We start from the raw sequence: 11,872 nt of genomic DNA, 5'->3' as shown, positions 1-11,872 counted from the left end.
GAGTACGTCATTCCTTTTTTTTGGCAAATAGTATTCCACTGTGTGGGCTATAATACGTTTTCTTTATCCATTCATCAGTTGATGGACACTTGGGTTGTTTCCACCTTTTGGTTATTATGAGTAACGCTGCTATGAGCATTTACACACAAGTATCTGTTTGAACACTTGTTTTGAATCCTCTTGGGTGGACAGGCAAGAGTTTTTGTTTTAGTCTTGCCACCTTTGGGGGACACAGAACTATTTGAAACTGCCTGATAGGTGAGTTTCACGAAGAAAAAACAAAGCAAGCTGGGCTTGGTGGCTCAGCCTGGAATCTCGTGCTTTGGGAGGCTGAGGTGAGTGGATTGTGTGAGCCCGAGGGTTCGAGACCCGCCTGGGCAACTTGGCGAGACCTCATCTCTACAACAAATTAAAAATTAGCTGGGTGTGGTCGCGTGCGCCTGTAGTGCCAGCTACTTGGAAGGCTGAGGCGGAAGGATTGCCGGAGCCCAGCAGGTCGAGGCTGCGGGGGCCGGGAGCGAGTGAGACTCCAACTCCAAAAAAAACCCCAAACGAAAAAACAACAACAAAAAAAGAAGACAGTAGTGACCTTAAACTCAATGGATGGAAAAAGAATGAGGTTTATGCAGAATTTATAAAATGGTGCTGACATTTCTCTGTTTTTTATAAGGAGGGGAAAAAAATCTCTGGTGGAGATGTCTGAAAAGATGGGTCCGGGGAGTGCCAAAGTGAAATGAAAATGGTTCTGGGTTTGGGGGTATCTTGCCAGGATATTGATAATGGATGCTGCTTCAGCAGAAAGAAGAAAAGCTTGTCTAGTTACATGTAATGTAAGATGACAAAATTGGTGGAGCAAATTTTAGCTCAACAAATTGAAGAAAGGGACTCATTTATTACAAGAATATTGCTGTGCATTTCTATGGTGATAAACATTTTCTAAAGCAGCTTCATATCTATAAACTCATTAAGATAATTGAATCAGACAAAGCAGGTACTATTTGTTGCCATTTGAGAAACAAGAAAGTCAGGGTATCCTGCACGGCTCCTGGTGATAGCAGGCATTCAATCAGTATTTGTTAAATAAATGAAGCAGAGTTATATCAAGTCAAAGAATGTCAGAGCTGGGAGGGTCTTTGAGATGGCCCAGAAGCCCTCCTCCCACCCCTGTCAGAGCAGAGTGGGGAAGTTTTGGCCTTAAAACCAAGGCCAAGCCGGGCTCAGTGGCTCAGCCTGTAATCCCGCACCTTGGGAAGCTGAGATGAGTGGATTACCTGAGTTCGAGACCCGCCTGGGGAACTTGGTGAGACCTCATCTCTACAATAAATAAATAAATAAAACTAGCCGGGTGTGGTAGCGCGCGCCTGTAGCTCCAGCTACTTGGAAGGCTGAGGTGGAAGGATCGCCAGAGCCCAGCAGTTTGAGGCTGCGGTGGCTGGGAGCGGCCACCGCACTGCAGTCTGGGTGACAGAGTGAGACTCCAGCTCAAAACAACAACAACAACAACAAAAAACCAAGGCCAATCCATTCTCATCTCATATCTCAGTTTAAGGAAAAGGAGAAGTTGTGGTCTGTTTAAAGTATGACAAAACACTGTCATAGAACAGAGTGGCTTGTAACAAGACAGGAACTAAACAAGGATTCCTTATAAGGCTCCATCCCATTGTCATCTTCCATTCGCCTTCAGAAACTATTTGAGAAACAGTTCCTAGCTGCGACCTCTGGTCTGAAGATCTGACAGAATGATCTTTACCTGCCCACCCCCCCTGACAGGGCTTAACTCACCTGCAACCTTCTCTGACAGCCTTTGCCAGCCCCCAGGCTAGCTGAGTACCCTCTCTCAGAAACTCCCATATGCATCCCCTTTCACAATACAGAGAGCACACTGTGAAAACCAGCTTTTTCTTCTACCTCCCACCGTAAAGAACCAAACCTCAGTCCTTGCAAAAGCAGACTGTATTACCCTCCCTCATTCAAACCAGCATAACCACGGACCTCCTCACATATCTAGTTGAACCCCTCGAGGCAGAAGATGCCACCTCAGAGGACTGAGGAGTGGCTCACCTTCAGCAAGGAGGGGAGAAGAAGAGGCTCACCTTCTCTCTCTCCTTCTCTCCCTTCTACCCCTTCCTATGACCTGCACACTCACCTGCACCAGGTCTGGTGTGAGGCGCTTGGCCTGCAGCCATTTCTGGAACCTCCCTGTTTTCCGCAGGACACGCTCAATGCTGCAGGTCTTTGGGGCTGATGCAGAGGCACAGATTTTTCTGTCCGAGATCTCATTTTGGTATTTGCTGACCAGTCTAAAGATCTCCACAGGGCGCCAGGTTTTTGAATCATCTGAGTAATTTGCAGGATAAGAAAGCAAGTAGTCAGGAGGCAGTCCGAGGTGGGAAACCAGCCAGTTGTCAAACCTGTTAGAAGAATAGCCCTTTTAGAACTGGTCTATGAGCTGGAGACTCACAGAGCCCAGGGACAAGGAGATAGAGGACAACAGTCCATCTAATTCGTTTTTTGTGAGGGGACTATTTTTGTCTTCTCAAACTTAGGGACGCGAATATATGAGGTCAGAAAAGGTGAGGGAGATGTGGGTCAGACACAAACTATCCTCTTCTTGCAACTGGCATTAAAGGACTAGCCATGGTTCTCTGAACTTTTACCCTGTGTCAAGATAGCAGTTTTACAGATGCTGACATTTTTGCTTTTCCTAATACCCAATCCCCACCTTACGTAGATGGAAACTGAGGCTTACAGAGTTTAAGTACCTTGCCCAAGATCAGACATATCCTGCCATGCAGGGGTACAGACCCCATGCTGTCTGTCTGCAAACCCCACCACCTTTTCCTTTCACTACACTGCTTCTACAAACTGCCCACCCTCTGACCAAAGGCTGAGTCTTGAAATCATAGTTCTGGGGACACCACTGCACCTCCATATCCAACCCCAAGGAGCCCCATTAATTTTGTTTTCAGTCCAAAAATGTAAGCCATCAACACCAACCAAGACTCAGGCAATAGTGGCTGCTAAATGGTCACCAAATTTGAAGCGATTTGGGCTCCAGGAAGAGGGTAACTCTCCACAATGGCCTTGTCTGTCCTTAATTCTCTTCAGGGATAAGCACCAGCCAATTATCATCTGACAATTTCTCAGGCCCCACATTTACACTTTTCTCCATAGTCATTTCTCCAGCTGTGTGCTGACATTTCCATTAGGGACGAAGGTTAAATCTCCTTTTGATTTATGCACGAAAAATTACTCAGAAAAAGTTTACTTCATTATTAATAATTGAGGATCATACTACACATGAAAATCAGGCTATATGAGATATGTTATACATTTAATTTAAATAAGAATCTAAATTCTTATTATTGGGCAATCCCATGATAATGAGTTTTTAATCATGCTTTTTAGAGGAATTAGCATTTTGATTAGCCTCAAACTCTAGATTATTTTGTTTTCTCACTTATATGACACAATTTTACTCTGACATCACAAGTTTTTCCTACTAGTTTGATGGCAAAGAAAAATCATACAAAAAATTACTAGGGCAAAGAGGTCAAGGGACTTGTCCAGGGAGTTGGAGAGCCCAAGCCTCTGAATCCCTGAGGAATGCACTAGAACTCTGGGCCTCTCATTTTGGGAAAGTGCTCCAATGGAAACTATCAGTAAGCAACTTCTGTAATGCAGAACAATGCAAATTGCAATGGAAGTAGGCATGAGGAATTCTGTTCAAGAACATTGCCACAAATATATTTAAAAAGATGAAACACTGAAAACTTGTCATGAGTCAATTTTACTGGAAGTTTTAGGACAACCATGGGAAATGATCCTCTCCTCTGGGAGGATCAGGAAGTGCCCAGGGTCTGGACCTGTTTCCGGCAGCTGCTCTTGCTCATGGAGATTCAGCACCCTCCCCCTCCCAAGGGCTTAGAGCTAAGGATTTATAACTAGGTGGCTCTTTTAGATAAACATAATAGTAAACACACTTAAGCATGTCGGTCAGTTTGCTAAACACTTTATATTTATTAATTCATTTACTCCTTTCAATAAACTGTGAGGTTGATATTATTGTTAACCATACAGATGAGGAAACTGAGACAGAGAGTGGTTAAGTCATTTGCCCAAGGTCACACAGCCAGGAATTTGAGGAAGTGGCATTTAAGACTACAGAGCTTGCAATTGTCACCATTTTGTGGCTGCTTATTCCTCTATCATCCATTTTATGAATTAGCTCATGGGAAGAGATTGATAACATTATGAGGGGTTTTAGGTGGCAAAATCCTTAAAGATTATTTTGTCCCTACCTCCTTCCTCATCTTGTTTTGAGAAAAGAAAATTGAAGACAGAACATATATGTGACTTGTCTGAAGAAGAATCAGATTATTAGTGGCAGAGGAGGGCAGATCTCAGGGCTCTGTTCTCCCCATTGGTGGGGGTGGTGTGGGAAGAGACTTCCTGCTCTGTGGGACAAGTTCATGGTCCTTTTTTTCTGTCCCCACCTCTTGAGGAGGCTCTGCTGAGAGACAGTGCTGCCTTGGCAGGTGACCTATAATGAATGCCTGTGCAGTTTCAGTGAAGGCTGGAGGCATTCCATAAGTTCTAATTGAGACAAATAAATTTACAGGTCTCACATCTCCCCCATTCAAAATGATAATACATTTATTGCATCAAATGGGAAAAATATATATTCTTACAATATTGATTACCTACTTTATTGAACAGAAGAATGTCAGTGAGAAAATGGGCCCTTCTTTTTATTCACTAAAATGTTTGAAAGGACTGGCAGAGCAAGAAGCCATTTTGTCTTGTTCCTAAACCCTAACACAACGATGAGAAGGTAGAAACTAAGCCCTGGAGGAGTACATTCTTTAGGTAAAGATTAACTTTGCTGAATTTGTCTTTTCAGAAACCCAGATCCCTCAAATATGCCCATTGTAATTTTTTTTTTTTTTTTGATTTGGAGTCTCACTCTGTCACCCAGACTGGAGTGCAGCGGCAGCCTCGACCTGCTGGGCTTCGGCGATCCTTCCGCCTCAGCCTTCCAAGTAGCCGGAATTACAGGCGCGCGCTACACGCCCGGCTGATTTTTTGATTTTATTGTAGAGATGAGGTCTCGCTGCCCAGGCGGGTCTCGAACCCGCAGGCTCAGGCAATCCACTCACCTCAGCTTCCCAAAGGCGCGGGATTACAGGCTGAGCCACCGAGCCCTGGCTGGAAGTGATGTTTTCTTAAATAAATCTTTTCTTTCTATATCTCTTTGTGTTACAAATCTGTGTTACTCGGATCTCTGGTTACCAGGATGCACCTCTGGCACCCTCCGTCCCTAACAATGCTATCATCCTGGAATTTGGAAAATCGCAAAACAGGGGCAGCTTTCTAATATTCTTTCTAAACGGAGACCACGGGCATGACTGAAATAAGGCTGGGCAAGCTCCTGGTTGAGTTAAAAGATGGACAAGCAGGATCATAGTTTCTCAGAGTGGAAGGAGGCATCAAGACCATGTGGTCCAATTCTCACCCCTAAGTTCCTTAACAGAGAGTAGGGTGGAGATGTGGAGGAGAATGACAGCTTTGGAATTAGAATGAAATACGCTCTCTGTGTGTGTACTTCTGATGTTGGTATCCAGTCAAACATCAAGTCTGTAGACATGCCTCCTTAAATATTCCTTCCTCTCTTCCCTCTTCTCTGTCCCCTAGTTCCGCACTGAACCCTTAAACCATTCAGCGTCTTCCCAAAGTTTTCAAGACATAGTTCATGCTCCTTAGTGCCTAAAGCTCAGTTCACAATGCTTGTTGCATGCTACCTTGCCTGCTGCTCCCCTTTCAAGCTTGCTTTGGGCTTGCCAACCCACTAGTTATTTTTGGATAAACCACATTCTTTTGGGCTTCTGAACCTCCACCCCCCCTGTCATGTGCTGAACCATTTGTCTGAGACACTTTCTTGTCTGGAAAATCCCTATCCTGCCCTTTAAAACCCATATGGGTACCACCTCTTCTGACCTTCGCTCCATCATCTCCCAGTTGAGACATTCCCACATGCTCCCTTAACACCCTGTGTGACATACTTTGAAAAATATTCTGTATACTCTGTTTTTTTTGTTTTTTTGTTTTTGAGTTGGAGTCTCACTCTGTCGCCCAGACTGGAGTGCAGTGGCCGCTCTCGGCCACCGCAGCCTCGCTTTGCTTGGGCTCCAGTGATCCTTCCGCCTCAGCCTTCCGAGTAGCCAGAACTACAGGCGCGCACTACCACGTCCAGCTAATTTTTGATTTATTGTACAGACGAGGTCTCGCCAGGTTGCCCGGGTGGGTCTCAAACCCGCGGGCTCAGGCAATCCACTTGCCTCGGCCTCCCAAAGTGCTGGGATTACAGGCTGAGCCACCGAGCCTGGCCTATACTCTGTTTTAATCCTTGATTTACTTCTCTGTCTTCTCAATAGAAAGCAAACTCCTTCAGGGTGAGGATTTGGCCTCTTTTAATATGATAAAATTAGAGTGCTCATCAGAGTGCTTGGCACCAAGTTAGTGCTCAATATCTTATAGTTGAACGGATGGATGGATGGGTATTTGGACGTATAGACGGAGAACTGAGTAGAGAGACACGTGGAGGGCTAGATGATGGGATGCATAGAGTGATGGTTGGGTGGAAGAATGCATGGAGGCACGCCTGGATGAATGGGTGGATGGATAGTGGAGGGATGGGTGCATGGGTGCATGTATGGATGACTAAATGTGTAGATGGATACTTTTACCATAAGCTCCTGGGCTCTGCAGGTCCCAAGGCCTCTGAGTTGATGTGAGAAAGTGAGTTAAAGCAATAATTATTCTCATGGTCTGAGAGAAAGGAGATGGACAAAAGGTAAGGGAGAAGGAAAGGCAAAATGAAGTCTAATGATTAACTTATTTTACTGTGAGCCTTTCACTGCCTACTTTGAAGTGTTTAAACATTTTTTGAGACATTGGGAATAAGGGGTGGGTGTGTAAGGTCAAGTGTTTATGGTAAGAAAACTGAGGTAAAGCATCAGCCCTGGTAGGAACCCAGGAAACCCTAGGAAGGATTCTGATCAGAGATATTGCCACTAAGCTCCCTCCATCCCCCCAAACACAATACTAACCAACCAGATCATATTAGGTCTTGCCAGTTGGTGTGACCACTCAGGATTTTATATATAGGTATGCTGTCAGTAGGAAGAGTGTGTTGATCAAGCTTACTCACTTTCTTAGATTTCCTTAATTTTTTCATTCAGGATTTGAAAGTCAACATGGAATGCATGGGAAAATTGGTACTGAAAACATTCAGATTATGGGGAGTGTGTCATTCATCCTTAGCATTCTCTCCAAAGAAAAGATAAGGGATGAAGAAAATGTGACATTCATCTGTCAATCGTGTGTCTTCAGTGTACCCAGCCAGCCTGAGAAAACCATCTGTCTTTCGTTGCTGAACAGATACAAGCATTGTCCCATCTTTAGTGAGGACCCAGATCTGGCTATAGTATTTCAGATAAACATCTGCGTTTTGGATAAGCTTCTCCTAAGGTGACATGATAAGCATTATTTTTTTGAGTTGGAGTCTCACTCTGTCACCCAGACTGGAGTGCAGTGGCCGCTCCCGGCCACCGCAGCCTCGACTTGCTGGGCTCCGGTGATCCTCCCGCCTTAGCCTTCTGAGTAGCCGGAATTACAGGCGCGCGCTACCACGCCCGGCTAATTTTTGATTTATTGTAGAGATGCGATCTCGCCTGCCCAGGCGGGTCTCGAGCCCATGGGCTCAGGCAATCCACTCACCTCAGCCTCCCAAAGGCGCGGGATTACAGGCTGAGCCACCGAGCCCGGCTGATAAGCATTTTTAAAAGTGGAGAAATGTTTGGTGAGAACGCAACCAACAATCACACCATTAGAAAAAGAGGCTAAGGATGTGAACTTGTAGACAATTGAGCAAAGAACACATACAAATCATCAATAAATTTGAAGAAAAAACTCAATTCAGAAGAAATACAAACTAAAATGAGAGTAATGCTAAATATTTGTAAATATGTAAGAAATGAGCTCCATAAGTAGAAGTCTCCACTTGGAGACACACACACACACAAACACCACCCCCCACATTTCCTAAAAATTTGCTTTTTTGTTTTGATCCAGAAACTTGACTTTTAAGAGTCTGTCATAAGGAATTAATCACAGATGTGCACAAAATATAGCCACGGGGATGTTTAATATAGTGCTGTTGATAACACTGAAAGGTGAAAAAAAAACCCCTTAGTCTCATGATGGTTAAATAAATTATGGTTGATTGATGCAATTGAGTACCATGCAGCCATTAAAAATCAAATTGTGGAGAAGTTTATTTAATAATATGGAAAGATGTTCCTGATGTATTGTTTTTTTTTTTTTTTTTTTTGAGTTGGAGTCTTTTACTCTATCGCCCAGACTGGAGTGCAGTGGCCGCTCCTGGCCACCACAGCCTCGACCGGCTGGGCTCCAGTGATCCTTCGGCCTCAGCCTTCCAAGTAGCTGAAATTACAAGCATGCACTACCACGCCCGGCTGATTTTTTTGATTTATTGTAGAGATGAGTTCTCGCCAAGTTGCCCAGGTGGGTCTTGAACCCGTGGGGCTCAGGCAATCCACTCACCTCAGCCTCCCAGGGCGCGGGATTACAGGCTGAGCCACCGAGCCTGGCCTGATGTATTGTTAAATAAAAGTTTCCAAAAGAGTATAAGAGTACATAGTATGATCACATTTTTGTCAAAAACATTTCTTAATGCATACTTTAAAAAAGAGTGGCAAAATGTTCACTACAGGGCAATCTCTTATATTATATATGAATTATATATGATATAGGGAATTATATATGATTATTATTTTGTGTTTTCTTTAATCAATATCTCCTGAAAATTCTAAAATAAACAGGCACTACTTTTCTAATAAGGAAAAGTCTATTTATAATGTAGAGAAAAGAACTCTAAACAAGGCTGCATCCCCAGACCCACTCACTGCCTCTCTCTGCCTCTCTGTGCTGAGAATGGGCATTCCCAATGCAGATTTCTGGAAACTTGAACCTGCCTGCCTGGCATTTTCCTGCTTGTATCTGCACACTTCCCTTTCAGGGGCATATGGAAAATGAATTCTAAGGGAGATGAAGTAATATCCTGAACTCTAATGGAACACAAACCTATTTAGAAAAATGCTTTCCGAATTTGTTCTCACCTGCCTGGTGAGAACAATTTTGTTTATTGCCCCTTGATGAATAAGGAGAATGTGAACCTAGAGCTTTTCCTTAGTTGAATCCATAATTTCTCTCCTTCCTATCCTCAAGTGTCTTAAAATAGGCTCGTATTTCCATTTCTTCCTTTCTCCAAGGAATCAGCAACACTTCACCTATAGTCTTGGTCCCCTTCATCCCGTTTTCTAGGTTGAAAACCTTGAGTTCACATTGAGCATCTCCATCTTTATTTCCTCTCACATGGAGCTGGTCAACAAAATGAATCCGTCAATGAGCTGACTTGCACCCTTCCTGCCCTACTTTGTTCCTGACGATCTCTCACCTGGACTATCACTGGTTTCAGGGACCCTGTCAACACCACCAGTCCATCCTGCACACTGCTTTCCGGGAGATCTTTCTGAATCACAGGTCTCATCTTGACATATCCTCCTCAGCCTAACACCCTCACTATTTCTTTTTACTAGAACTTCTCCAGTGGGGAATCTCAACTTTTCAACATCCAAAAATGCCTTTAAAAAGGCTTAGTAAAAAAAGTCTACATGGACTCCATAAAATATCTCCAGGCTCACAAAATATATTTAACATTTTTGATTGGTATTTTCTATTTATTACTTCTGTTTAGGAATTTAGTTGAATAATCAAATATATCTTTGGTTAGTACAAATTGGAAATAAAATCATTGTTAACTAATGCCTTTTTTTGGTCACCAAATTTTTTTTTTTTTTGAGTTGGAGTCTCATTCTGTCAACCAGATTGGAGTGTAGTGGCCGCTCCCAGCCACCGCAGCCTCAACCTGCTGGGCCCCGGCGATCCTTCCGCCTCAGCCTTCCAAGTAGTTGGAACTACAGGCATGCGCTACCAGACCCGGCTGATTTTTTGATTTATTGTAGAGATGAGGTCTCGTCAAGTTGCCCAGGCGGGTCTCGAACCCGCGGGCTCAGGCAATCCACTCACTTCGGCCTCCCAAAGTGCTGGGATTATAGGCTGAGCCACCGAGCCTGGCCTGGTCACCAAATCTTACAAGCATGAGGTAGGTCCTTCAGGGAAGATGGAGGAGAAGGGGCATATGATAAAGGGTCTTTGGTTCTGAAAAGACTGGGACCGCTGGTCCACAGGATTAAGGTACCTTGCCCTTGGCACGACCTTCAAAGGCCCCTGCCTCATATATCCTTCCAACCTCCTCTTCCACGCCTCTGCATGCATCCCATGCTCCAGCTGCCAAGCAGCTCTCACCTCTTCCCATACCTCTGGGCCTTTGCTTAGCTGCTGCTTCAGCTTTAAGTCCTTCACCTCCCACCAAATTTCAGCTCATCCTTCAAGGTCTTGTTCAGAATACCGCTCCCTGGAGAAGCCCTTTCCCAGTCCCCACTTGGAATTCATGTCCCCTTCCTGGAGCTCCTGTACACTGGCCTGCATCAGATCAAGACTTATTATTATTTGTAACATAGCTTCCTCCTCATAACCCCTCTGGAGAGCAATGACCTGAGTTATAGTGGCTGTTACCATAGCACCTGCTGGATCTTGGCCATGGTAAAGGCTCATCAACTGTGTTGATAGGCTTGGATTCCAGAATGTGGCACCATTCTTTGGTGAGAGCTATGTGCATTGCAGTTTACTAAACTCCAGTTTTCCTCTGACCAAAGCAACACCTCACAACAGAAAGCTCAGAAATTTTGCAGCAAACTCTCCTGTTTGAATCCCAGATCTGCCAGTTATTAGGTGGTGACTTTGGACAAGTCACTGAATCTTTTTTGTTTAAAATAAATTTTGTTGTGTATATTCAAGGTATACGTTATGATGTTATAAGATACACATATATAGTAAAAAGGTTACTATAGTGAAAAAAATTAATGATCCATTATCTCATATAGCTATCCATTTCCCCCCCTGAAGTCACTTAATCTTGCTCTCATTTACTAAATAACAGGTGCAAATCATGAACTTGCACAGTGGTTTAAAGTGTCTATCACAAAGTAGGCTTTCTGAAACTTTTATTTCCTTCCCCATATGAGAAACGAACTTAGTAAACTCAATAGACCCAAGCTACTCCATTCATAGAAAAGAAAACTACAAGCTTTCACGTCAAAAAGAAACTTTGGATTTAGCATTTAGGGCTGGAATTTGACTTCACAACTTGCCCTCCCACCCACTCCAACTTTAAATCTTTACTACTCTGATTAAATGGCTTCGTTTCAGTTCCCACCCATATATATCCCCATTCCTTTTCAACCAACTTTTGGACATCTTTACATGAAGGGAACACAATTTTGTCCCTCAGAGTTATTTGATTGAGATTCTGACCTTATTTCTTCTTTAAAGAACTTCTTGCAAATAGATGTCCCGATGCAGGCATTGCATTTATCAAGACCGAGGAAAGTCCTTCCAAAATTGTAGCTTGTTCTGACTTGGGGCACCAGAGAAGGAGGGGGAGAAGCTGGCAAGGAGAAAGAAAACCTCAGGGCTGAGACCCACAGCAGCAGGGCCAGTGAGCCCAGGCGGAGGGTGGCCTCAGACCCCAACCGGGTCTCCATCTCTTGCTCTGGGCTGTAGCTGCAGCCTCTGGCTTCCCATTCGGGACTGCACAAAGGCAGGGTTTGGCCAAAGAGGAAGCTGTCAGAAGGGGCTGGCTTCTGGGCACTGACTCCATTCTAGCCTC

The 11,872-nt window shown here is 44.1% G+C and overlaps 1 protein-coding gene across 1 annotated transcript; it reads right to left on the bottom strand.

Moving 5' to 3' along the window:
* Window positions 1-2,146: 2,146 nt before the first annotated feature.
* LOC103273490 (deleted in autism-related protein 1-like) lies at window positions 2,147-11,872 on the bottom strand (the record flags this gene model as incomplete). Its single annotated transcript, XM_021719002.1, has 2 exons — window positions 11,518-11,872; window positions 2,147-2,411 (listed from the first exon to the last, which is right to left on the bottom strand). Coding segments are annotated over exons 1-2 (495 nt in total), but the record flags the coding sequence as incomplete, so codon positions are not given.

This window comes from Carlito syrichta, unplaced genomic scaffold, assembly GCF_000164805.1.
Source record: "Carlito syrichta isolate Samal-C Ts95f unplaced genomic scaffold, Tarsius_syrichta-2.0.1 Scaffold314062, whole genome shotgun sequence".
In the NCBI taxonomy this organism is placed as follows: Eukaryota; Metazoa; Chordata; class Mammalia; order Primates; family Tarsiidae; genus Carlito; species Carlito syrichta.
Note: the sequence above shows the minus strand (reverse complement) of the source record. Positions and strands in the feature narration are given on the sequence as shown.